This window comes from Macrobrachium nipponense, chromosome 46 (genome assembly GCF_015104395.2).
Source record: "Macrobrachium nipponense isolate FS-2020 chromosome 46, ASM1510439v2, whole genome shotgun sequence".
NCBI lineage: Eukaryota > Metazoa > Arthropoda > Malacostraca > Decapoda > Palaemonidae > Macrobrachium > Macrobrachium nipponense.
Genome location: NC_061106.1, coordinates 42,022,123 through 42,049,950, shown reverse-complemented (window position 1 = coordinate 42,049,950; position 27,828 = coordinate 42,022,123). Strand labels below are relative to the sequence as shown.

Genomic DNA, 27,828 nt, shown 5'->3' with positions numbered 1-27,828 from the left:
TACGCAAAAATGCATTAAGCGGATAAAAGAAGATTGAATACAACGCAGCGAGGACTGACGACGGGTTTCTTCAATCAATCCTGTGAGCGCTAAACTATCATCAATCCTGAGATAGCGCCCATTTCTCCATACATCGCTACGATTTTTCCCCATGGACAAGGCGCACTGGACTCCAACAGTGGTGTGAACGACGACAGCGCGCGGACAACGCCACAACAAGTGAAACAGAGGCAGAGCCGGACGACGACGCAGAAGTGATCGGCAACCAGCAATAAGAGAAAGAAAAGTTTAAAGTATCCTGATAGATTAACGTTCTGAAAATAAATCAAAATAGAAAATTCTCACACTGCAGTAATATAAAAATGTTTTTATAAAATAATTCATAAGTAGTTTTGAGATAAAATTTTTCTTTGCCGTAAAGTTGTAAGATAAAATAATTTTTTTTGCTTCATTGATTGTGATAAATCTAGAAAAAGAAAAAAAAAAAAAAAAAAAGATATTGTCATTCAGTTCACAAAGTGCAGTGGTGTGAATAAGGAATAACGGCATATATTAATGTTAATGTTTTTCCAGATTGAAGGAAGGAAACACTAGGAAATAAGAACGTTTGATGTAGGTTATATAGGGATTGCAAAAGGAAGACAGACTCCATAATGAAGATAATGTAAGTACAACAATGCATCTATTTTTTTAAATTGTATCTAGTCTAATGCTGTTGATATGCATAAAAACTTTAACAAAATTATTACTAGGTTACAAAAAAAGCAGAACTCCCGATCCGAGTCATTATAGCCTACGTCCAACTCCTGACAGACGCTCGAGATTAAATACTCAGACGAATAATTTTCCTCGACGATCACATAGCGAAAGTCCAACCAGAATACCGAGCTCGACAGTAGCAAATAGACCCACATCTAGTGTGATTGTTACTAATCATAATAAAATTCCTAACCCATTGCAAGTACAAACTAGGTACTCTAGAATGGCACAGGCCGCTGTAATAACACAGGCTACACGCTTTTGCGGTAGGGTAGAAAGGGGTCATCCTGACAAAATTAAGTTAGAAGCATATACAGTATCTCAGTGGATAACAGAGACTGAAAGTCGAATTTCAGCTAGTGGAATTACCAATGAACGCAAGAAAATAGATGAAGCGTTACTCTATGTTAGTTCCGAAAAGGGGGATGCACACCGCACTCTCACGTCCCCTAAGTTTCAGGAGATTCCGACCTTCGCTGAATTTAAGAAGGTGTGTCTAGAATTGTGGGAGCCCATTTATCAGAAGGATAAATGGTATAACCTCTCCCGTTTCCTTCATCAGAAATACGATGGGGATAGTATCGCAAACTTACATACGGACATCGAAAATGCAATCCGTATATTCATATTCATAGCATCTCTCGCGTCTTCAAGAGTTTTTTTTTTTTTTTTTTTTAACTTGCAGCATTATCTAACACGGTAGGTTACTGACAATAATTTCCGAGCCAAAACTTCAACGCTTAATTAAAGGAAATCATTTTCGTTGTGGCGTGATCGGTATGGTCTTGGCCTGCCACCTCGGTGGCCGCGAGTTTGATTCTCTGGCATTTCATTGAGAAGCGAGAGATGTGTAGTATTTCTGGTGATAGAAGAAGTTCACTCTCTCGACGTGGTTCGGAAGTCACGTAAAACCGTTGGTCCCGTTGCTGAATAACCACTGTGGTTCCATGTAACGCAAAAACACCATACAAACAAACAAGAAACTATTTTGGTAAAAGAAAAAAGAAAAGTTCTACGAATCACTTTTACAATATAATGTAGGACTCACTATTTTATCCAGTAAGTTCTCGAGTGGTTTTCGTGTTCGGCTACCAATCCGGTGGGCCGAAGTTCGATCCTCAGCTCGCCTCAACGCGGAATTAGAGGAATTTAATTCTGATGATAGAAATTAATTTCTCGATATAATGTGGTTCGGATGCTACAATAAGCTGTAGGTCCCATTGCTAGGTGACCAATTGGCTCCTAGCCACGTAAAAATATCCAATCCTTCGGGCCAGCCCTTTATAGGAGAGCTGTTAATCAGCTCAGTGGTCTGGTAAAACTAAGATATACTTAACTTATTGCGTCCAGTTCTGCTCCAAGTTCATTCTAAAACTATTCATGTTTAAGACTTACTTGTTCCTATTATTATCTGTTGCTTTATTTTCAGAACTCTGCACTTGGCCTGCGGGTGTTATATAAATGAGTTTGATATCAATGCTTATCTCTTATTTGTGAGATAATTTTTATTTTTTAATTCCTTATTATCATTATTATTATTCCTTCCCAAAGCAGATTCAAACAACGTGCAAAACTCTCATTATTATTTTTTTATTTTATTTATTGATTTTTTTTTTTTGTATATTACAGTCCTCCAGTTCGACTGGGTGGTATTTATAGTGTGGGGTTCCGGGTTGGATCCTGCCTCCTTAGGAGTCCATCTAACTATGTGCGCCGTTTCTAGGATCACACTCTTCTGCATGAGTCCTGGAGCTACTTCAGCCTCTAGTTTTTCCAGATTCCTTTTCAGGGATCTTAGGATCGTGCCAAGTGTTCCTATGATTATGGGTACAATTTCCACTGGCATATCCCATATTGTTCTAAAGGGTCCACAATACTACAAAGTGTTAAGAGTCCGTGTATAATTGTTAAGACTTTACAGAAAGCTTTCGAACCCTTCCCTGTGTTCATCTTCAGTCCAAAATGGACTGAAGATGAACCCAGGGAAGGGTTCGAAAACTTTCTGTAAAGTCTTAACAATTATACTCGGACTCTTAACACTTTGTATTATTGTGGACCCTTTAGAACATTATATATACTCTCGCGATAGAGAGTTTTTCCCTACTATATCCCATATTATTATTATTTTTTTTTTATTTTTTTTTATTTTATTTTTTTTTTTGCTCTATCACAGTCCTCCAATTCGACTGGGTGGTATTTATAGTGTGGGGTTCCGGGTTGCATCCTGCCTCCTTAGAGTCCCGCCATCATTTTCTTACTATGTGGCGCGTTTCTAGGATCACACTCTTTCTGCATGAGTCCTGGAGCTACTTCAGCCTCTAGTTTTTCTAGATTCCTTTTCAGGGATCTTGGGATCGTGCCTAGTGCTCCTATGATTATGGGTACAATTTCCACTGGCATATCCCATATCCTTCTTATTTCTATTTTCAGATCTTGATACTTATCCATTTTTTCCCTCTCTTTCTCTTCAACTCTGGTGTCCCATGGTATTGCGACATCAATGAGTGACACTTTCTTCTTGACTTTGTCAATCAACGTCACGTCTGGTCTATTTGCACGTATCACCCTATACGTTTGCTGATTTACATTAGTCCCAGAGGATCTTTGCCTGATCGTTTTCTATCACTCCTTCAGGTTGGTGCTCGTACCACTTATTACTGCAAGGTAGCTGATGTTTCTTGCACAGGCTCGAGTGGAGGGCTTTTGCCACTGAATCATGCGTCTTTTTGTGCTGGTTCTGTGCAAGTGCCGGGCATTCGCTTGCTATGTGGTTTATGGTTTCATTTTTCGTATTGCACTTCCTACATATGGGAGAGATATTATTTCCGTCTATCGTTCTTTGAACATATCTGGTTCTTAGGGCCTGATCTTGTGGCGCTGTTATCATTCCTTCAGTTTCCTTCTTTAGCTCTCCCCTCTGTAGCCATTGCCATGTGACATCGCTGGCTAGTTCTTTAGTCTGTCTCATGTATTGTCCGTGCATTGGTTTGTTGCGCCAGTCCTCTGTTCTGTCTGTCATTCTCCTGTCTCTGTATATTTCTGGGTCTTCGTCTACTTTTATTAGTCCTTCTTCCCATGCACTCTTTAGCCACCCGTCTTCACTGGTTTTCAGATATTGCCTCAGTGCTCTGTTCTCGATGTTGACGCAGTCCTCTATACTTAGTAGTCCTCTCCCTCCTTCCTTTCGTGTTATGTATAGTCTGTCCGTATTTGCTCTTGGGTGTAGTGCTTTGTGTATTGTCATATGTTTCCTGGTTTTCTGATCTATGCTGCGGAGTTCTGCCTTCGTCCATTCCATTATTCCTGCGCTGTATCTGATTACTGGCACTGCCCATGTGTTTATGGCTTTTATCATATTTCCGGCGTTGAGTTTTGACTTGAGTATCGCCTTGAGTCTTTGCATATATTCTTTCCTGATCGTGTCCTTCATCTCTTGGTGTTTTATATCCCTTCCTTCCATTATTCCCAGGTATTTGTATCCTGTCTCATCTATGTGTTTGATGTTGCTCCCATCTGGAAGCTTTATCCCTTCAGTTCTCGTTACTTTACCTTTTTGTATGTTGACTAAGGCGCATTTTTCTATTCCAAATCCATCCTGATGTCCCTAAATACGATCCTTACAGTCTGGATTAGGGTATCTATTTCCTTGATGCTCTTACCATACAGCTTGATGTCGTCCATGAACATCAGATGGTTGATTCTGTTGCCTCTTTTCTTGAGTTGGTACCCGGCATCCATCTTCTGTAGTACTTTTGTCATGGGAATCATGGCTACTGCGAAGAGTAGTGGGGACAGTGAGTCTCCCTGGAAGATCCCTCTCCTGATATTAACCTCTGCTAGTCTTATTATTATTATTATTACTATTACTATTATTGTATTCCAGCTCAAAGAAGATGAAAACAACGTGCATAGCGCTCATTATTATTATTATTATTATATTCCAGCCCAAAAGCAGATTCAAACAACGTACAAAAGTCTTTCTTTCGCATTTGATGAACGTCCCCGTCGATGTTACCTGCACGGGAACGCGAGAACGGTATTATAGACGTAACCACGAACATCTCACGTTCGTTCTACCTCTTCTTCCATACTTTAAGAAATTCGTGGAGTGTAAAATTAGTAAATTACAGATGAATACATCAGAAGTTTCCTGCCATTTCTGTTGTTGTGTTGGATATTCCTCTATGCATGCTGACGTCAGCATTTTCAACATTTTGCTTGGCAGGTCTGTCGTCACGTCTATTTGCTTTCGTCTGTAAATAAAGTGAGCCAGCTTAGATCTTTCCTTTTAAAACTAGACCAGATGCTGTCGATATTAGTGCTTTTATAAAAAGTCATTTTGGCCCTGTTTTATCATTCAGTTTTCATCTGCAATTGACCAGAGCCATTAATAGGAAGTGTCAAGAGCCCAGTGACAAAAAAAAAGTATAAAAGGAAGAAATCAACTTCCCCTTTCGCCGTGTTACCTGGTGCATGTGTGTGTGTGTGTGTGTGTTTCTATTGAAAAATGGAAGTCTTTTATGTCTTCCTTTTGCCAGTTACCTGGTGTTCCAAAGAGCAGATAACTTTCCCGCTGACACTGCAAGAAACTGTTATACACCTCACCGGAGCACTTGATAACCTCGCCAGTAGTCAAGTGGCCATTGCCTTAAAGACTCAACATATTATACCAGAAGAATCGTGGGAGAACTGACGCGTTCAAATCACGAATAAAGTCAAACATTAGACTACTTAAACAACTACACGCATGGCCAAGGTGAGTGGGGCAAAAACTAACGTGAGTAGGGATGGTGTTCGCGACCACCTTCCAGCCACGTGACCACTTGTTTTAAACCCCCCCCCCCCCCACAACAAGCCCCCAGCCGCTCCTCCTTATCCCCTATCGTCCACCTACTCTCTCTCTCTCTCTCTCTCTCTCTCTCTCTCTCTCTCTCTCTCTCTCGATGACTATGATTTTGCAATCCATGGGATCGGATGTTGTCAAGAAAGTATCCAACTCCCGGTCCAATGCAAATGACGTAACCTAACCCAACTCACTCACTCAACTCTACCGTCCTCACAGCACCACCAGCCATGTTGGCAATCCAGTTTTAAATTCAAATACAGCTTGCCAGGCTTTGCCCGGGTAGATGGGAAAGTTCCAAGTGATATTAATGATCTTTCATTAAAACCTGACGTCGCATTGGTCAAGGCGACATTCAGCTCACAAGCAAGAGGCAAAACTCGGTGCAAGTATTGATAAGTAGACCACACGACGAATCGAATTACCCAAACGAGTTTCGTGAGTCGAGAGCAAATACACTTTTTAATTTTGTAGTTTATGTATTGTTTGCAAGATTTCAGCTGAGTGACAGAAACTAATACAGATCTGACATTTAGTCAGAAATGAAAGCTGCTGCTATGTCAGCCACGCTTGTGGCATGTATGTTGTTATTGCAATAGACCCTTCATTAAATTAGTTAGGAGTAATGGAGTATGTATATATATATATATATATATATATATATATATATATATATATATATAGATATATACGTATATATATATATATATATATATATATATTATATATATAATATATATGATATGTATACACACACACAATACACACGTGTGTATATATAAATTTATATACACAAGAATAACAGTCAACACTGCAAATGTTACATTAGCTTAGAAAGGCATGGCCGTAAGGTATCTCCTCCGGCCGGCCCCTCGGCGCCGCCCCCCCCCCCCCCCCCCCACCTCTCTCTCTCTCTCTCTCTCTCGTAAGAATTACAGGTGCATCCTAAACATTCCTCCATAACAATCGTTTCCCGCGGGGGTTGGGGGGGAGGGAACTGAGGTCATCACTATTCATGCAACACCCTATACGCTGTATGAAGTCAGCCGTAGCTACTGTGCGCATTTATTTCCCACGGAACTTGAGATGATTACCATTACGTAAGAAAGTGAATTAAAATCCTTTATCGAGTGACTGACTTGTTGAATCAGGGGAGAGGGTGTGTGTGGGTCCGTATGTGTGTGTGTGTGTTTTTTTTTTTTTTTTTTTTTTTTTTTAAATGTTATTTATTTATTTATTTTTTTTAAGGAACTAAGTGAAGAAAGTCAGGGAAAGTTTCTGCACTTCATAAGAATGCCCGGCTGGCAGGTGTTAGTTCCTGGTCATTAGAATTGGATAACCAATATCTTGCATGGGAGAAAACACTGAATAAAAAAACACACATTTGTAGTCATGAACGTTAAAGAAAATACTTACATATGTAAGTAATTTTCATTTTGCACGTTTTCCCCGAGTGTATTCAACTTTCTAATCGATCTGCAGAGATGGAAATAAATCACCCAGAGGTGTCAGTGACGTTTTCCTTTTTTAAATCATCGTAAAAACGTGATGCTATATCATCTGCAGCATTCTGCTCTCGAAATCGCGGATAACAATAGTGAAAACATAACTAAACATACCTAGATCTGATAGAGTACAAACAGCAATTTTGACTTAAGCGAGGTTAAACATCTTTTCTTCGGTGATCGCAAAAAGTTCCAAACGTCAACGACGCTTCTGATGTAGTGAATTACACGACCATTTAAAGAGAGCGCGAATTAATGCCAGCAAATCTTTCCGAGCGAAAGACGTCGTTGGAAAACACGACCCCGCCCACTTTGCTCAGTCATGGGAGGCCCTTTCACTCTCCCGCTGAAAGGACACAAATAACTAAATATCCGGGTGTCGTGGTGAGTCTTGGCCAAGGGCTACTAGGTGCGAAGAGGCCTGTAATAATCATGAAGGTCGCTCATACACCTCGTACACGTATCATGATTCCCAATGTCAATAAGTTAATGTATGAAAGACATAAATGACTTTCACCATACCCACTTTCCGTTTTTGGGGCACGGTCGCAAAACGCAAAAAAAAAAAAATGTTTTAATGAATAGATCGAACTGTATTAAAGCACCTCAGCGGCGTGGTTGGTATGGTATTAGCGTCCCACCTCGGTGGTCGCGGGTTCGATTCTCGGGCATTCCATTGAGGAGTGAGAGATGTGTATTTCTGGTGATAGAAGTTCACTCTCTCAACGTGGTTCGGAAGTCACGTCAAGCCGTTGGTCCCGTTGCTGAATAACCACTGGTGGTTCCATGCAACGTAAAAGCACCTTACAAACAAACAAACTGAATTAAAATACAAGGAGAATGGCACTAGGGTATAGTAAGGCATTGCATCTTCCCCTGAACTTTCTAAGATCCAATTCCACGACGACCCGCAGGTTTTCAGTAACCAGTTAAGAAGATCAGTTCGGGAAGAACATTTATAGCTTTCTAAAGATGCTGAGCGCCTCAGTGGCGTGATCGGTATGGTGTTGGCGTGTTACCTTGGTGGCCGCGAGTTCGATTCTCGGGCATTCCACTGAGGGGTGAGAGATGTGTATTTCTGGTGATAGAAGTTCACTCTCTCTCAACGTGGTTCGGAAATCACGTCAAGACGTTGGTCCCGTTGCTGAATAACCCGCTGGTTCCATGCGGCGTAAAAACGTCATACGAACAAACAATCTAAAGATGCGTCATCTTTTGAAAAAAAACTCCTTTATGATCATCGTTGTCAGATTTTTTTTTTTTTTTTTTTTTTTTTTTTTTTTGGTCTACAACGGGTGAATGAACGATGACCTCATAATTCATCTCCCAAAAAGGACAAGGTCACGACCACCAGGTGTCTCTGAAGTTCAAGTGCGTAATAGAACCTATCTTTTAACATTCACGATTAATAAAGAACAGCAAATATACACATATAACGAAATGATCAAACGCCGTATTGTAGCTAGAGCAATTTTAAATGTAACGCACAAAGGAACAATGTGAAATTAACATAAATAATTATGACAATGACGGAAATAAAAATTATTTTCTATTAAGATGAATTAATTATATGATGTTTCCAACGAAATTTCCACTAGACGCCACCAGGGATTATTTCCCACGGGAAATACGGACGATGAACAAGGAATAACAGACATTGTCAAAATACCCATTATTATCACTTCTAGTAGTATCTTTTGTTTTCTGGCATTTGTTGGATTCATTTGATTGTTTAGTTCTCTACCCCTATGATCCATACAGTTGTTTTTAGCTGTAATATTTGCAACGTTCGTTGCAACATTACACACACATGTATACATACATACGTATATATGTATGTGTGTGTTTGTGTGTCGGTACTTTCATATATAGTATTAATAGGATTTCTGTAAAGAATCCTCAGGAGCAAATACATATATATATATATATATATATATATATATATATATATATATATGTATATTATGTGTGTGTGTGTGTGTGTGCGTGCGTGTGCGTGTGTGTGTATGTGCATTGTTGCGTGTGTGTTTTTATGCATGGTATTAACAGAATTTCACCAAAGAATTTTGAAGAGAATAATATATATATATATATATATATATATATATATATATATATATATCATATCTTATATATATATATATATATATATATATATATATATATATATATATATATAAATATAAGTAACGGATGACGAACAGCTGTTTGTATATAGCTCTTAGCGGACGACGACAGAAGGTCAATTTAGAATTGTTCCCCCCCCCCCCCCCCCCCCCCCCCCCCCCACACAAAGACTTTGTCCTTATACGCAAATGCTTCAAGGCTGTACGGATAAAAAGAAAAAAGAAAGAATGACAAATACGGAAATATATTAGAGAAATTATGTACTGAGAGAGAGAGAGGCGGAGAAGGGGTGGGCGGTGGTGTTAGGAATCGTAACACAATAGATCACTCGAATTTCAGTCATTTAATTAATTTTTTCTTCATTCCTTAGACTTTATGATCGTCTTCGAAACAGAAAATTCGCAAAACCGTGAAATAGCGAATCCAATATCATTGCAATTTCCCCTTTACTTTGAAGACTAGACAATACTCTTCCGTAGCTTAACTGGTTCTGACCACATCAGAGAAATAATTCGTATTTATTTATTATTTTTTTTTTATGTTCGTCTTCAACAAAAAGTCTGAACTTCAGTCAGTTCTCGTTTTCCCTTTTTTTATTTTTTTTTTTTAGCATTCTTCAACAGCCCCGTCTACTTTCAGTTTCGTTAGGTTTTCGCGATATACAGGATTTCCCCAATTACGTCGCTTGCTCCATATATATATATCTATATATATATATATATATATATATATATATATATATATATATATATATATATATATATATATATATATATATATATATGTATATGTATATATATAAATATATATATATGTATATATATATATATATACAATATATATAATATATATATATATATATATATATTATATATATTTATATATATACATACACACACACACACACACACACACACACACACACATATATATATATATATATATATATATATATATATATATATATATATATATATATATAAATATCACGTTACATATATATCAATATGTACTATATATGTATGCACACGCACATATAGTTCTTTCTGTTGAAATGATCATTAACTAAGCAAATATTTGTTATTTATAATGATTTATTGAAAAAAAACAAAAACAAAGTTTTATCATTCATATCCATGGTGATGATGGGCGGCATCACGTGACAGGGTGACCCGCCCACCTCCGGCGCTGTTCTGGTTTTGTTTAATAAAAAGAAAAGAAACAGAAGTTGCCTTTTTTTTTTTTTTAGGTATCACCAATCCTAGCAAAACGAAGCCTTAAACGATCTTACTATACCATCGGTTGATTGATTGATTGTGTGTTATATGGCGTGACAATACTATATAAACGATGTTTTGTTTTATAAGAACTGTTGTCGATAGGAAAAGGAAACGTCTGTATAATGGAAAACCATTAGATTGTGAACTAACTAGAACACTGATAAAGCACTTACTCTCGCCCTACCCCCCCTCCCCACCGAGCCCCACACGCAATAGAAATATGCAGAAACTCTCCCTAGTGGACGTTTGCAAGTGATTTTTCTGGGGAAGATATCGAGAGAAACATGCTGGGCCAACCCCCCTTCCCTTGACCTCACCAGGTACCAGGTAACCAACCACCTGATGCAGGTCCAGGTTTGCCAAGTGAAAGCTTTGGAGACAGCAACGGGGAAGGAAGGCTACATAGGAGAAACTACAGCTGCCGCCACTTCAGAGTTGGTTGTGAGACGGTGCAGTTAGGAAGGTACTAGTGTATATACTTCCTATGGTTGTGAGGACGGTCGGTTAGGAAGGTGTACATAGTATAGTATCCTTCCTAGTTGGTTGTGAGGACGGTGCTTCAGATAAGGAGAGGAAAACTCAAAGAGTGTATTTTCAGATAAAGAGATAATCCCGTGAGTCGAAGGGGACCAGATTAGCACTGCGCTATTGATGGGTAAGTTCGTTCTATGAATAGTACGACAGAGATGGGTGATGGACGATGCAACAAGAGTTGTATTATGCAGGAAATGATTGGACGACATCGACGTGGAAAATAACAGTGTCATGAAATGTATCCTCTAAAGTTGTATGTGACTGCGATCTTTTGGCGCGCTTGTTTCCCCAATGCCCGTCGTATCTATAATTCATCTCTTGTTTCGTCGCTTCAGTCAGTCAGACTTCGAATAATCTTTTATCTCTCACCGCCGCCCATTACCAAGTCCTCTTCCGATTTTCGAACCATCTGTCTCTAAAGGATAAACCTGAACCCCGCTGCAATTTCAGTGTTCTTTTACTTACAAAACGACCAAAACCTACCTGCTCTTAGGCATCATATGACCAAGAGGGTCAGAGAAATAGGAGAGAAAAAAAAAACATCCCTGGAAAGATAATAATAAGTCTATGATTTTATAATCAACTTTTTTTTTCTGTCCACCCTGTTAGTACCTCCTATTCACCGACGAGCAGGTGAGGTTGCTTCCATGATAAGAACCAGTGACAAAGCGAGGCTTCATTCATTCATTGTCGTCACTTCCTCCCTGGAATATGTACCTACCAGTGGTGCTGCTGAGCCGAGTTGCAATATAGTAGGTCGTTCGCTCACGCGGTGTCTTTCACGTTCATTGATTTTATTTGTTGATTTGTTATTCTGAGTTTCTCTATAGAGAGGAATTTATACAGAAATGATAAGAGTTGTGGTTGTGCTATTTTGTGGAGTGTTTAGCATGACGTCACGGGGTTTGACGTAAATTTCTTAAACGCGTTCCAGTGTGTGAGAATGTCTGAGGATCATTGAAGAAAAGTCTCGCTGGAAAGCAGCCTACGGCATCAGACTGGGCCAGTTGTGAATTTTTATTGAGGTCTTCCTTACGTAATGCCGATTAAAAGAAAAGTTCCGCTGGAAACCATAAAGTATCCGACTGGAAAGGTGTCTGGAAATTGCTTCAGGTTTACAAGAAGGTTTCCTTGGACGGGCGTTTTACCATAGCAAAGACGCGGTGTTTTAGATCTGATGGTAATAACGTAGAAGTTTAATATTTATATGTCTGGATTTGAAGTATCATATGCCTGTGTACTGAAATCGCAAGATGTAAAAAATATAAACTTAACAGTGAACTTGCTCTTCTTGGGAATAGCCCCTCCCCCTCCCCCTCCCCCTCCCCGCGCCCCCCCCTTTTTTCTATGTGTCAAGGAAGACATAATGAGAGCCCCTCTCACCTATAACAATTTTCGTTTATATTTCTTTGAATAAAACACACATATATACATATATATCATGTATGAATTTTGATCACATCACCATGATTCGTATACATGCATTAAGCTAAACTAATGTCCTTTAATATCCAATTCGCTCTACCTTCCGGAATTGATATATTTTCATATATGTTAACCGGAGGGGAATTTTTTTATTTGATTATAATTTCGTCCTCTCGTGGATTCGAACCAGCGCACAGAGGAAAAATCAGAACTTCAGTGAAGTTACCGACTCGGTAACTTCATTGGGTTGACATATATGAAAATATATTAATTCCGAGGTTTAGCGAATTAGATATTAAAGGACATTTGTAGCTTAATGCATACATATGTATATATGCTCGCATATATACTATATGTACACTCATACATATATATATATTCATACATAAAATGTATGTGCGTTTCATCAAACAAAATATGAATGAAAATAGTTAGTTCGTGTTTTTTATATATGTTTGTTTTTTCTTTTTTTTTTTTTTTGGTTTTTTTTATCTTTATTTTTTTATTTTTTATTATTTATATTTTTTTTTTTTTTATTGAGTTTATTTTTATTTTTTTTTATTTTTTTTTCGTTAAAATTTTTTTTTTTTTTTGATTTTTTTTATTTTTTTTTTTTATGATTATGTTATTGTTTTTTATGTTTTTTATTTTTTTTTTTTTATTTTTTTTTTTATTTTTTTATATTATTTTTTTTTTTTTTATATATTTTTTTTCTTATTAAATTTTTTTTTATGTTTTTATTTTTTTTATATTTATTATTTTTTTTTTATTTTTATTTTTTTTATTTATATTTTTTTTTATGTTTGGTGTTTTTTTGTACTTTTTTTTTTTATTTTAGTTTTAAGTTTTTTTTTATTTTTTAATTTTATTTATATTATATATTTTTTTTTTGTTTTTTTTTTTTTTTATTTTTTTATTTTATTTTTTTTTTTTTATTTTTTTTATTTTTTTATTTTTTTTATATGTTGGTAAAATGATCTTAGGTAAACCGTTAACCGGCCTTCTTTGACTCAGACATATGACGTTAGTTTCTTCCCTTGTATGATTATATACATATATATATATATATGTATAATATATATATAATATATATATATATATATATATATATATATATATATATATATATATATATATATATATATATATATATATATATATATATATATATATATATATGATAATATATATATATATATATATTATATAATATATATATGCATACGTATATACAACGGGCTGGAACGAGTGTTGTCTTAATCTGCCCAGAGTTAAAGAGTAGAAGGACTGAGTGACGCCAATCCACAGGAGATGCTATACGGAAGAGCGAATAGAAATTCCTTGTTTCTGAGAATTTTTCTCGAGAAGAGCAGAGAATCTGATCCAAAAGGGGTGTGGGATAGGTGACTGAATTATTTCATGATAATTAGCGTAATTGAGGTGTAAGGATATGGATTTACCTGAGATAAGTGGCGGTGAACTTCGAAAAGAATCAGTAACCTAGTGAAGGCGAAAGCACGATCTTGGTTAACTTAAGGAAGTGACTGATGAGAGAGACAGCGAGAGAGAGAGAGAGAGATTATTGCTATCAAAGTCCGCAGGTTTCACAAAGACAAAAAAAAAAGTTACAGATTTCTTATGAAGAGCGGAAAGGAGAGGCTTTTCCCATACTTTTTCAATTAGAAAATACGTGACCAGAATAATTGTTTGCGGAAATGGTTTGAAAATACGAAGTAAAATATAAAGAGCGTCGGAGAAGCAATAGTTCTTTCTAACTGTTAATTAATGTGTTGCGCGGGAATTTATATTTTAATATTGTGAATCGAAGGCAAATGGAACGAATTAATTCGATTTGTACTTTTCCTGACCATAAAACGTATACAGATACACATTATACACACAAACACACACACACACACACACACACATATATATATATATATATATATATATATATATATATATATATATATATATATGTGTGTGTGTGTGTGTGTGTGTGTGTGTATGTATGAATATATATATATATATATATATGATATATATATTATATATATATATATATATATATATATATGTGTGTGTGTGTGTGTGTGTGTGTGTCTGTGTTTGGGTGTGCACTTATCCAAACACTCTGCCTATATGATTCTCAATAAAAAAAAGTATTCACAGTATTCAAGGAATGAATATTATACACAAATCATGTACATATACATAAAACAAAGTATCCACATTATTCAAGGTATGAATATTGTACACATCATGTATGTATACATAAAGCAAAGTATTCACAGTATTCGAGGTATGAATATTATGCACATATTATGTATATATACATAAAACGAAGTATTCACAGTAAGAAAGTTATGAATGCGCAAGCGACCGTATAATATTCGTCACTGATCCCAAATTCGTCGAACGCATAAAAAAAAAAAAAAAAAAAAAAAAAAAAAAAAAAAATTAGTTCCCACGTTGTCGTCCCTTGCACTGACATCCTGGACCCCTGCAATTTGGAAATTGTCATTCATTAAGTCGTTTCGGTATTTTCACCCCCTTTTGTTATTTTTCGAAGAAGGGCAATTTGTCCTTCGGTAACAGGTAACCAGACTGTATTATGTCAAGCCATTATTCCTTGAGGGTTCTTACGGGAGGAGGACTGACTCAGTTTGCGAAATAATTACGCCGAGCTATAAGTAGATTCACATCAACCGTGCATTTGATGTCTCTAGGCCAGTCCCTTATTACGACGCTCCTGATTGGCTGTTGGTAAGCCAGTCACACGGCTGGAAACTCTCCTGAGGCATACACGACGCTCCTGATTGGCTGTTGATAAGCCAATCACAGAGCTGGAAACTCTCCTCAGTCTCTCTCGAGAGTTCACATAGGCAGGATGTATGTTCCACCTCTCCTGAAAGATGTATCCCTCAGGAGAAGTGGAACATAGATCCTACCCATCTGAACTCTCGAGAAAGACTGGGACTTTCCAGCCCTGTGATTGGCTTATCAACAACCAATCAGGAGCGTCGTAATAAGGGACTGGCCTAGACATCAAATGCACGGGTGATGTAAATCTACTGTAGTCATGGCATCGCGGAACTATTCTTCGCTTTGTTTTATCTAGATCTTGGTCAATATCTTAACATACAACCGCGTACTTGTTATCGGTTATTCCTGTACTTTGAGTAATATTGCTATTATTATTATTATTATTCGGACTTACTTTTTCTTTCTTTCTTTTTTTTAATGAAATCGCCTCTTCCTCTTTGCCTTCTGAGCCCATCCATATGTGGGGTGGATGTTTTCACTGAAACTTATCCTTTTTTTTCCCGGTTTTTCTGACAATGATCGGTTCATTTTTCCTGTTTTTTTTTAGGTAGATGTCTCGTGTATATATGCCTATAGTATATGTGATGTGTGTATATATATATATGTGTGTGTGTGTGTGTGTGTGAGTGTGTGTGTGCATAAAAGAGAGAGAGAGAGAGAGAGAGAAAGGGGCCGTAAAAGGGCTTGCATGTAGTAATTAAGCTGTTGACAGGTTACGTCATGTTTCTCTTTTCCTAGTGTGGTATACCAGCTTCCTCATTGGGGGTTGTTCCATCGCTATCTTGAATTGAGTCAAGATGGCGTTGGTTATTCTCTCTCTCTCTCTCTCGCTTTATTCCTCGAAGCTTATGTAGGAACAGCGGACCGAGTTATGTACGTGAGTGAAATTAAACCAAATCTTGCAAGCACCAAGGTAAACCTCCCACATAAAAATGTAGTATCATCGAAATAACCTTGCTAATTATTTGTGGCTTCTGAAACCTTAAAATTTGTTCTGTTTATTTATTTGTTTATTTTATTTCATTTATTTAATTTTACAGTACCATAAACTGTCTTCACAACATTTATGAAGGCTGATACCCAAATGTTCTTAAGAAGACCTCTCTTGGCGATCATTCATCCAGCCAGTTCTCTCTTGGCTCAAGAAAAAAAATATAGAAATTTAAGTAGATGATGTAATAAGTTTATTTGCTTTAAAAAAAAAAAACACTTAGGGTCCGATTCAAATTAACACGCCCTTACTCTTCACAAGCAACTTTCGTCTTCCAAGCACTGAACCTTTTTTTTATTTTTTCCCCAAAAACCCCCTGAGTGGTCAGTAAAGTATTGAAAGCACTGATGTTTTATTTATTTATCTATTTATTTATTTATTTATTTACTTATTCATTTATCTACTTATTTACTTATCTATTTATTTTACTCCGGAAGGAAGGGCGTGATCTCCCACCTTGATATGTATCCCAGATTCAAACCTTCTGTTATCAAGACTTCCCTAATTCAATATGTTAATATTAAGCCGTTGCCTAATATCTTCCTGCGTCTTCTCTTGATCTGCATCGCATTTCACGACCCATATAGAATTTACATCCGTCTTACCTTAATTTTTTAATGCTATATCCTCAAGTGAACGCTTGAGATCTCTGGAGTGCTTTTAATATAAGTTAATCTTTTTTTAGAATTTAAATTTTATTTCTCGAAAATCTCCCGCAAATTATATTAAAACTGTTACGTAAAATAGCGACACTTGAATGGTAGACCCTAAACATCTTATATATTGGTATTCGTAAGAAACGAAAGTGATGAATCCAAAGGTTTATCTACGAATTATATATACTAGCAAATATATGTATACAGAAATTATGTATGAAAATTCGTAATGTAACTAAGTCTACGGGGGTAACCAGCCTCGTTTCACGTGGCAGAGCCAGCTCCGTTTTAGGGAATCCCTTCTCACCCCCACCCCCTTCGGAGAGGGGGTGGGTGGAGGTGGGATGAAATCCCATTATAAACCATCTTATGGGTTCCCACTATAACCTTGCCAAGTTTCATGCCCATCGGTCCAGCCATTTGGCCGTGATTGAATGACAGACGGACAGAGAAATTACGCCCATTATAGTAAGATGCGAGTTTGCATCTACTGTAATAGTCCAAATCTTTGAGTATTTGCAAACTACGACACTATGACGACTCGTGTCTTTTGTGAGTGTTTATGTCCGCTTTTTCCAGATATCTTTTCAATATTATTTATCTAAGACATTTGGACGCAGGCTAAACCATGGGAGAGATGCAGCCTCCAGAGGATCACGGGGAAAAGGAAAAAGATAAGAACGATGCTCTTAAAGATTTGGTGTACGTCAGCAAAACTGGAAAGCCAGAGGATTTCAAGCTGGACGAGGACGGCGGAGTTTCTGGAATCTCGTCCTTTGAGGATGTCCTGGAAATGATTGACCCCACAGGTCGCTGGAACTTGGCTACGTTGATCGTCTGTTCTATGGGTAATAATCAACTGCTTCTTTTCGGCATTTCTATTGATTTATTCATTTATCTTAATTCTATTTTTATTTATTTATTTATTTATTTATTTATTTATTTATTTATTTATTTATTTATTTATTTATTGTAAGGGAAGGACTGGGTAGCGCCATACTTTCCAAACCCATTTGAAAATACTAAGTAGCTCATAAGCTCACCGTGGGCGATTTAATATTTCACAAAGATTACCTCAGTGATTACCAAACCTTTATACCTTCAAGGAGCCCCTGAAGCAATTTTTCATATCCTAGGGAACCTTTATCTACAGGCTCTCTCTCTCTCTCTCGCTTCTTCTCTCTCCCTCTCTCTCTCTTTCTCTCTCTCCTCTCTATATATATATATATATATATATATATATATATATATATATATATTATATATCAAAAAATCACCATAACGTGACTGGAAAATCTTCAAGTAATCAAAGTCCACAACCACGACGATCGGCTCGTCTTTTGGCCAGACATTTGAACGAGGGAATAACATAATTAAGAGAGTTTGTTTTGGTTATCTCCCTTGGAGACGTTTCCAGAGTCCTGCCTGTCCTTCGTAACCCTTTTTTGTATATAATTTTTGAAAAGAAAAATCAGTACGGCTGATGAGGTCTACTGATCAAGTAGACGAAAGCTCCCGTCTTTTATGTATTTTTAATACACATTTTATATAATTGTGGACTTTGATTACTTGAAGATATATATATATATATATATATATATATATATATATATATATATATATATATATATATATATATATATATATATATACATATATAAATTACTTTTCATAAATCATATACTATCTACCACTGCTATTCGAGCTGTGTAAATTCAGATCAGCGCCATTTGCACCTCATTTATTTCAAGACTTCTTGCGGAACCCTTGATGATGGCCTATGGAACCCCAGGGTTCCGCGGAACCCTGGTTTGGAATCACTGCCTTAGCGTATCTCACCTACACGGTCCTTCACGTGTTTTCATTGCATATTTTTTTCTGTTTTCTTCGTCGATTCGCTGATCTCTCTCATTTCACTTTTGTCGGGTTTTATATTCCCTGAAAGCTTGCTTCGTCCGTCGACGATCTTTGATGCTTTTCCATGTGATCTTGACCCACTAATAATAATAATAATATTAATAATGGACAGGTTCGATCGTACTGGCCTCCCAGACCATCACCTACCAATTCCTTGGCAGCACTCCAGAACACTGGTGCCACGTCGAGCAGCTGACAGCGGCCAATTGGACACAAGAGCAGATCCTCGACTTGGCCATTCCTTTTTCCAGGTCAGTGCTTGTTCCAGCATTTGTCAGTTTTGGATATTTTATGCTTTATTTTCCATACACATACTATATGTATAGCACTTCTTCAATAACTATACAGAGCTAAAATCTCGCCATTCCTTCTTCTAGGTCAGTGCTTGTTCCAGCATTTGGCGGTTGGATATTTTATGCTTTATTTTCCATACATTTTCATACTTCTCCCCGTTGTGGGGGAGTAGTGCCGTCAGAGTGCCTCATGTATATACTATAATATGTAGAAGATAGGTACTATGTCGTACCTCTAAGTAAATGGGGATACAATCCACAATTATGTGAAATCCTTTTGTAGTTGCTGCACGAGAAATATATATTTCACAAAACTACAGAAGGATTTTACATAATTGGGGATTGTATCCCCATGCTATAATATGTACAGCACTTCATCAATAACCATACAGAGCTAACAGATGTTCTTGTCCTTCGTTTCAGCAATGACACCAGCGAGAAAAACTGCAAATTCTTCAATTACGATTACGCCAAGGCGGTGGAGATGGGCTACGAGGCCGCCATGAAAAACCGGGGTTCGATCTCCATCGGGGACGGAAGCCCCATCTACTGTCAGTCTCGTGACTTCAACGTCAGTCATTACAGCCTGACGCTCGTCGCCGAGGTCAGTGTAGAGATTATATTTCCACAAAAGGGTGAATTTTAATCTGGTTTTCACTGAGAATATTTCATGGTACTTTTCTCAATATTTTTTGCGAATATGTTTTAGAGAGAGGTAATCTGTCTTCCTTCATCTTGTATCAGCTCCTCTCATTATACACACACACATTATATATATATATATATATATATATATATATATATATATATATTATATATATATATATATATATATAATATTTATGTATATTTATATATATATATTATATTAATATATATATATATATATATATATATATATATATATATATATATCAGTACATATATATGTCATAGAGAGAGAGAGAGAGATGAGAGAGAAAGAGAGAGAAAGATATGCGCGCGTCGAAATTTCTGAGCAGTCACTCCCTTCTTTCTCCAGGTGCAAATTTGGAATATTGTTCACATCTCTTGCTACTACTCATTCTTCATGAGATTATCTCCATATTTACTCTGTTTTTTTTTTTTTTTTTATGCAGTTATCTCTTTACATTCTCGTTCAGCTCCTAAAACTCCTGTAACTCTCTGCTTATTCCTTTTGCTTTTCGTGCTGTCTAATCAGTTTTACTGTGTTCCTTGTTTAGTAAGCCCAGTTAATCGTAGGTCTTAGTGGCTCTTCACTTCCTTCGGGAGTTAATGTGTTAAGTATAACACATAATTTGAATTTGTTCTAGAACACTGCTTACTTCTTTTACTCTTCTGCAGGCTAATTTAAAAAACTTTTTTTTTTCATCTTATTCCTGCCCAGTGGGATCTGGTGTGTGAGAGACGCGCTTTGTACTCAACAACTCAGTCTGCATCCCAGATCGGAATCCTCTTTGGAGCTCTGTCTTGTGGGTACTTGATGGACAGGTAAGTTCTGACTCAGATCTCCCAAGTTCATTCATATTTTTTCCACCTCTGCGAAGCTTAAATTACGTCAGGAAACTGTTTTGGGTTAACGAGAAAATATTACTTAATATTGACAGTGCATCTGAGCATTCGTTGGAGGTCTCATTTTTTTCATTTCAAAATTTCCATCAGAATTCTAGATATACCAAGCTAAGCTATCCTCTGGTAATACTTCCTGTTTAATCACCTTTCCACTATCTGTCACGGGTGTGTTACTTAGCTGTTCTCCATTAATCTGATTGTTGTTAAGTAACATGTTTAACTCATCATTCTGTCGATAAAATGAAACACTGATTATCCAGAGAGTTTCACATTCACAACAGGTAAGAATTTCCAGGTATTGCCTGACCGGTCAGTGGACTGGGTTGCAAGATTTAATAACTCTCGATGCTGCAAACCTCTGTTTCAAAAAAAATCCCATTTACTTTCGTAAAAAGATAGAGAATAATTCATTTGAACATATTTCAACACGCATAGGTATTCTTGCTAAAGCAGAGGCATAGAATTTCCAGGCATTGCCTGACTGGTCAGTGGACTAAGTACTCTAAATTCCAAGATTTAACTCGCGATGCAAACATGTTGCAAAAAAAAATCCTATAAACTTTCGTGAAAAGATGGAGAATAATTTCTTTGAACACATTTCTACACGAATAGGTATTCTGGGTTAAGCAGAAGCATAGATTACCAATAGGGGATGCCCCACGAAGTATCAGTTACTATTTAGAATGATCATGTACGCCAATGGCTTCATGTGAGTGACAGATATTTCTTCTTATTTCATTATACTTGAAGGTTTGGTCGGAGACCCGTCATCCTTACTTGCGTGGTGGCGAGCATCTTAGCTGCGTTGGGAGCTGCCGCCTCTCCCACCTTTTCCGTCTACGTTTTGCTGAGGATTCTCATATCCTTCTTCGCCTTCGGACATGCTACCGGTTCCTTCATATATGGTGAGTCTGCATGCGCTGGTGAAGTTAGTTTTATTTAAAAAAAAAAAAAAAAAAAAAAAAAAAAAAAAAAAAAAAAAAAGTATGCCTATGGACGCGTCTATAGGCCGAGCCTCTTTTGCTTTGCACCTTGCAACAGATTGTAGGAGTTTTTTTTTGTTTTTTTTTTTTTCGTTTTACTTTCCATCAGAGACTGCAAAATGATCTTTGCATAGTACCTTGCAACAGACTGTAGTAGGAGCCTGCTGTGAGCGGCCAGTAAACTCCGCAGAATGAACAAGCAAACTTCGAATAAAGTTACTTTCCATGATTGCTGATGGATGCTTTGATGCCCTATGCCCTAATTTGCAGTCATGGAGATTTGCTCGCCCAGCCAACGTTCGTCGGTGGGCACCGTCGGGGGCGTTCCCTGGTCGTTGGGGTACATGATTGTCCCGGGCATCGCATACCTCATCAGACCTTGGAGGTGGCTGCAGGTGGCTTACTCCATTCCGATGTTTTATCTGATATCTTATTATTGGTGAGTTTTGCTGCAAACTTTCCTTGATAAAGTGAGAATAATTCATCTTATCTTTGGGCATCATGTCGTTTCAGTAACTGGTAATTAGGCATAAAATTAGATTAACTCTATGTTTCAGACTATCAAGGTCATTGTGTACATTGTCATGATATAAAAAAAATATATATATACCTTGAAGAAGTGCTTAGTACTAGCGTTGAAAACCCTTCAGATATGATGCTGGCCTATAACTATATGTTTTAGACTATCAAAGTCATTGTGTACATTCAAAGTTATGATATAAAAAATATAATATACCCTGAAGAAGTGCTTAGTACTAGCATTGAAAAACCTTCAGATATGATGCTGGCCTATAACTATATGTTTCAGACTATCAAAGTCATTGTGTACATTCAAAGTTATGATATAAAATATATATATACCTTAAAGAAGTGCTTAGTATAGCATAGAAAAACTTTCAGATAACATGTTGGCCCATAATAAGTTCCCCTATCCTATGTGACACAGACTCCTATTACTTATAATGATTTCAGGTTCATGCCTGAGTCACCACGTTGGTTGATCGCTAATGGTCGCTATGATCAAGCCGTCGAAATCTTTTCCGAAGCTGCCAGAGTAAATGGACGCTCTTTCCCGCCGGCGGGAGCCATGGTCGCATCCTTGAAGAAGATGTCTGCAGTGGTAAGAACATTCAGAATGTTAATTGTAGCCACTCCTCTATGCTTATGAGTATTGGCTCTCGGAAATTACCCTTTCGTAGTAGTGAGCGTCCGTCTCTAACACCCAGGGTATAATTTACGTGAGGAGACTCTTAAACACATTCTCAGTGAGGTATTCCAGAGGTATTGACGACTTTCAGACCACAAGACCTAGGCCTATTCGTTCTGGAATCATCACCGTCAGCCTCACCCAAACACTAATGGCACGTGAGGAATCATACCCATTGTTGTGTAATAGCTAAAGAGTCGAACTTGCCCTCATATCTGAAATGAGGCTCTAGGGGAACTCGGAATACCCGTTAGGTGATGATGCAATACCGTGCTTGCTGTACTACTGACAATTAAACCGAATATGAACACCTGTTATTATTTTCATAATATCGTTCAGCGGATGAATCCTATTCATATGGAACATGCCCTCAGGGTGCATTTTAGATAGAGTAGCTCTTGGGTGGTAAGTTTCTGTTTCCTTCCTAATAGTAGCAATTATATAACTAGGACCATCGATGGATGGTCTCTTTGTTTGTCACTTTTCCATGATTTGCATTTCAACAGTGATCATTCCCATTCACAATTGATCCCTGAGAGCAGCAGCACCAATCTGCAGTAAATGGACATCGCTGTCGAACTTCTAATATTCTGAAATTTGCAATTAAAGTCTTTATTACATCCGTCTTCCAACGAATGTGATAACTGTATCTTGGGGTACCTCACCATTTGCACTGAAATCTTCATAATAATTGATGAGAGATTCTAATTGAAATTTTCTAAGCAATTCAATACCTGAATAATACCTGTTGTTCAGCTAATAACCGTCTCACGATAATCACTTTCGACATTTTCTCGAGGTCGAGGCCAAGCCAAAACAAAAGCTCTCCCGCGCCATCATCGACAACCTGAAACATTTCCTGGTACTGGTGCTGAAGAAAGAATACAGGATGACCATACTCATCAGCTACTTCTGCTGGTGTGCAGTGTCTATGGTGTATTATGGGGTTTCACTCAACTCAGGAAACCTGAGGTGAGTGTTAGACTGTCAAACGTAAAGTTAGTCTAGAATGATCTCTTGCTGCGGTGAGTTTTGAATTAACTCTTGCTGGAGTAGTAAGTCCTCCATTATCTCTTGGATCAACCGCTGCTAAAGTGATCCTAGCTAGGATCATCTCTGCATGAGGTGAGCCTTGAATTATAACTGATGTGAGTTCAGAATAACCTCCAGGTGTGGTGAGTCTCGTGTACTCTGATGCTGAGATGAATCTTGGATATATAACACAGGGGTGAATCACACCAATGTCTCCAGCTTACGATTACCTTCAAGGGAGGTGAGTCCTAGGCCGATTCCAACGGAACCTTAAAAGTCTTTCGTGCTAAAAGTTCTATTCAAAACCCATTAACCACTGCAAAACAGCAAGTAAACTGAAAGAGTAAAATACTAAGAGGTTCGATGCTTTCAGAGTTCTCTTGACACTTAGTCTATATACATATGCCAATAGGCTTTTACCCCAGAACTTGAATGCCTATTTATCTTTATGCCGTCTCCGTTCCAGCACTGATCCTTACATGTACGTCTTCTTGGGAGGTTTGGCCGAAATACCTGCTTACTTCATAACGTGGTTCTTAGTGGCGCGGATTGGGAGGAGACTTGCTCTGATGCTCTGCTACTCAGTCTGCGGAGTCACCATCTGCACTGTGGCCATCCTCTTGGCGACACAAGACTCAGGTGACTATGTGACTATATGAATCTGAACTCACTTTCAATCTGTTATAAAACTTCTTTACCGCTAAATAAGGCAAAACACGAACTGCAAGATGTCTGTGACAAATACAGCGAGTTCAGAAGGGTTGATTTGTGTTATCGACGTCTGGAATTCATTGCTCTGTATAATATTACTTAAAAATTCCCCCATCGATTCCAATGTTTATCTTGATTCGTGAAATACCCTATCTTTCCCATTGTCTCACATTGACCTACGAAATTCCCCACGAAATCCAACTTGTGACATCTTTTTTTTTTTGTCTATTTATTTATCTATTTTTTTTTTCTGTCTCTCCCAGTGTCTTCGGAACTACTGATGTTCCTTTCATTGACGGGGAAGACAGCCATCTCGGCGGCTTTCATCATCGTCTACATCTACACCGCTGAGCTCTTCCCGACTCGGTACCGATCCTTGGCCGTCGGGGAATCCAGCATGATGGCTCGAGTCGGGAGCATCACTTCGCCTTACATCAACGATCTGCTGGTTAGCGTTTTCTCGTTACGATTTCTTCCGCTTAGAACAGGCATTGAAATAAGCATTCTGGAACTAACGAATTAGCTTTTGAAGCACAGTTACCGCCAAGGATTGTGATCTTCAATCATTAATCTTTATATTTCAGTAACGTTTTATTCGACGCCTGTCGTTGAATTAATCGACCCGTCCACGTTTACATGCACTGGTTCGTGCAAAGAGATGTCAAAAACTCACTCTCCGTATACTTAATTTACTCAGTATCTCAGTGTCTCAACAGAAACATGATTGCGAGACGTGAATATCCCAGAAACTCAGTGACTTAAATACCCTGTCAATACCCTGCCCCAAATAGCTTTGGTCACAACCCAAAAGAATCCAGCAGAACTAAGACTCCAATTCTAGAACTCAGTGATGTAAATACCCTGTCAATACCCCGTCCCTAATAGCTTTGGGCACAACCCAAAAGAATCCAGCAGAACTTAGACTCCAATTCTAGAACTCAGTGACTTAAATACCCTGTCAATACCCTGCCCCAAATAGCTTTGGGCACAACCCAAAAGAATCCAGCAGAGCTTAGACCAATTCTATAACTCAGTGACGTAAATACCCTGTCAATACCCCGTTCCTAATAGCTTTGGGCACAACCCATAAGCCTCCAGCAGAGCTTAGACTCCAATAATTCTAGAGAGACACTTTCACTTCCAGGGCGTCGTCATCACCTGGGGTCCCTCGGCCCTTTTTGCAGCCATGTCAGCGGCAGCCGCGGCCCTGTGCTTATTTCTGCCCGAGACGAGAGACTCCATCACGGAGGAGAAGGTGGCGGCGGCGCCTAAGCGAGGCGCAGAAGAAGGAGGTCCCGTAGTAGTAGATACCAGAACGCCGACGAAGCAGGCCAAAGCGAACGAGGCCTTTGAGGATGACTGATTTTGATTCGCTATTTTTCCTTTTTATTTTATTATACTTTATTTTATTTTGCTTTCTGCTTTTGTTTTTGTTTTGTACATTTTTTTTTAGATAGCATTTTAAACCCATTTTGTTTTTGTTAAGTACATTTTGTGAGCAAATGTTAGAGCAGAAGAGTACTTGGCAGCAACATTTCATTGTATTTAGGTACCTTTTAACTTTTTATGTTTTTAGATGACTTTTTATTTATCAACTTTGTTATTGATTTGCATGTAAAGACATGAAACAAAACAATTTTTAAGTCCCTGTGTCTTTTTCATATAATGTTACATATTTAACTAATGTTTGAGGAGTTCTTTTACCTTCTGCTTCAAGAAGGAAATAAAAAGAATCTTATTTGGGAAAGTTGTTCTTAGCTGGAGGTGTCTAAAAGCGCCAAAAATGAGTTATTTAAAAAAAATTGAATTTGCCGTTTTCCAAGACCCTACTTAGTCACAGGTACACCGGAGCATGGAGCTGAAACATGTGAGTTCATATAGCTACTTTTCAGAACGGAAAACTGACGCGTCAATCGTGAATAAAAATGCGCATGCGCAGATATTACTGTATTGACGCCAGGTTTCTTTTAGTTGACATTTTGGCATTCGCAGTGCATACGCGTTACGGAGTGCATACCGAGTCTAAAAGAGCACGTGTCTGTGATTGGTTACACTTTCTACCAGGGAAAAAGGCAGCTTAAACCGGCAGTTGCGTCCAGTACGTCCCAAAGAACCAGATATATACCAGTAATTCTGCTAGTCAAGTCTTTTAACCACGACTTTTTATTATCTTTTATTTTTGGTGTCGTACTGTACTTCCAAATGTCTGATTAATCTTTGTATTTATCTTTTGAGTGATTGACTGGGTTGATTCAGTGATTTATCATTTATTAATTCATTTCTTAAATTGTTCTTTTTCACATGAGGACGTTGTGGTATTTGAAAATGCGTTTAGCAAGGTAATAATAATAATAATAATAATAATAATAATAAGAAGAAGAAGAAGAAGAAGAAGAAGAAGAAGACGATGAAGAAGAAGAAGAAGAAAGGAGGCATTCTCTGAGGGTAGTAGCATTGAATATTATAGCTGTTTCAACGGCATTTAATTTACTATATAGAATCTTCTCAATTCTTCTTTTTGTTTTTTCTCATCAGCATGCAGCTGGTATATTAGGTTTCCTAAAGACGTACTTACGAAACCTGTTATACCAGCTACATGCTGATGAGAAAAAGGCAATAAGAAGAATTGAGAAGATTCTATATAAATAAAATGCCGTGGAAACAGCTCTAATAATAATAATAAAAATAATAAAACTTACCTGAAAGAGAAAGGCCGACCACCAGCTGCAGGTAAGTTTGTCTCTCCGCCACTGTTCACTCAGCCACACTGAGTGCCAAGAGCCATGAACACTGCTTGAGAGACACTCTCTCTCTCTCTCCATCGCCTTCCTGTTCTTCAGGCGATTTGTGAGGGAGGGGGATGGGGGCATGAGGGTGATGTATGTGTATTGTGGGACTGCATCGACTGCATTGCACCATTTCTGCTTTGAAAGGAAAACAGAAAGGAATAAAGGTTTTGACAAGATAATGACAGCACCGCGTCATGACTTCAATTTGGACTTGGTGCGTCATTGGTTATATCCCGAGGCCTTTTTATTTTTATTTATTTTTTTTTTATTTTGCCAAATGATCGGGTGCTGAGCTATGATTGACCTTCCTTGTACAGGAGACTCATTTCTCCTTTTGGTCAAAATGCGTCTTTCATTTCTGGTCCACCATCCACACCT

The 27,828-nt window shown here is 37.7% G+C and overlaps 1 protein-coding gene and 1 long non-coding RNA gene across 3 annotated transcripts in view; one reads left to right on the top strand and one right to left on the bottom strand.

The window, feature by feature from the left end:
- The window catches only part of LOC135214963 (uncharacterized), a 60,367-nt gene extending 32,920 nt beyond the window's left edge, over positions 1-27,447 (bottom strand). Inside the window, exon 1 of the long non-coding RNA XR_010314532.1 lies at positions 27,361-27,447. This is a non-coding gene — a long non-coding RNA (uncharacterized LOC135214963). The remainder of the gene's footprint in view (positions 1-27,360) is intronic.
- Positions 11,046-26,304, top strand: LOC135214961 (organic cation transporter protein-like). 2 transcript variants are annotated; one of them, XM_064249456.1, is made up of 12 exons: positions 11,046-11,169; positions 17,567-17,794; positions 18,976-19,114; positions 19,580-19,760; positions 20,544-20,647; positions 21,479-21,633; positions 21,982-22,150; positions 22,684-22,831; positions 23,718-23,890; positions 24,417-24,589; positions 24,925-25,109; positions 25,806-26,304. In XM_064249456.1, exons 2-12 carry the CDS (start codon positions 17,575-17,577, stop codon positions 26,022-26,024), a joined length of 1,866 nt encoding a protein of 621 aa, XP_064105526.1. In that variant the 5' UTR covers positions 11,046-11,169; positions 17,567-17,574; the 3' UTR covers positions 26,025-26,304. The 2 variants fall into 2 exon arrangements, with proteins under 2 accessions (XP_064105526.1, XP_064105527.1); XM_064249457.1 differs by lacking the exon at positions 11,046-11,169 and adding an exon at positions 11,574-11,800.
- Positions 27,448-27,828: the final 381 nt, after the last annotated feature.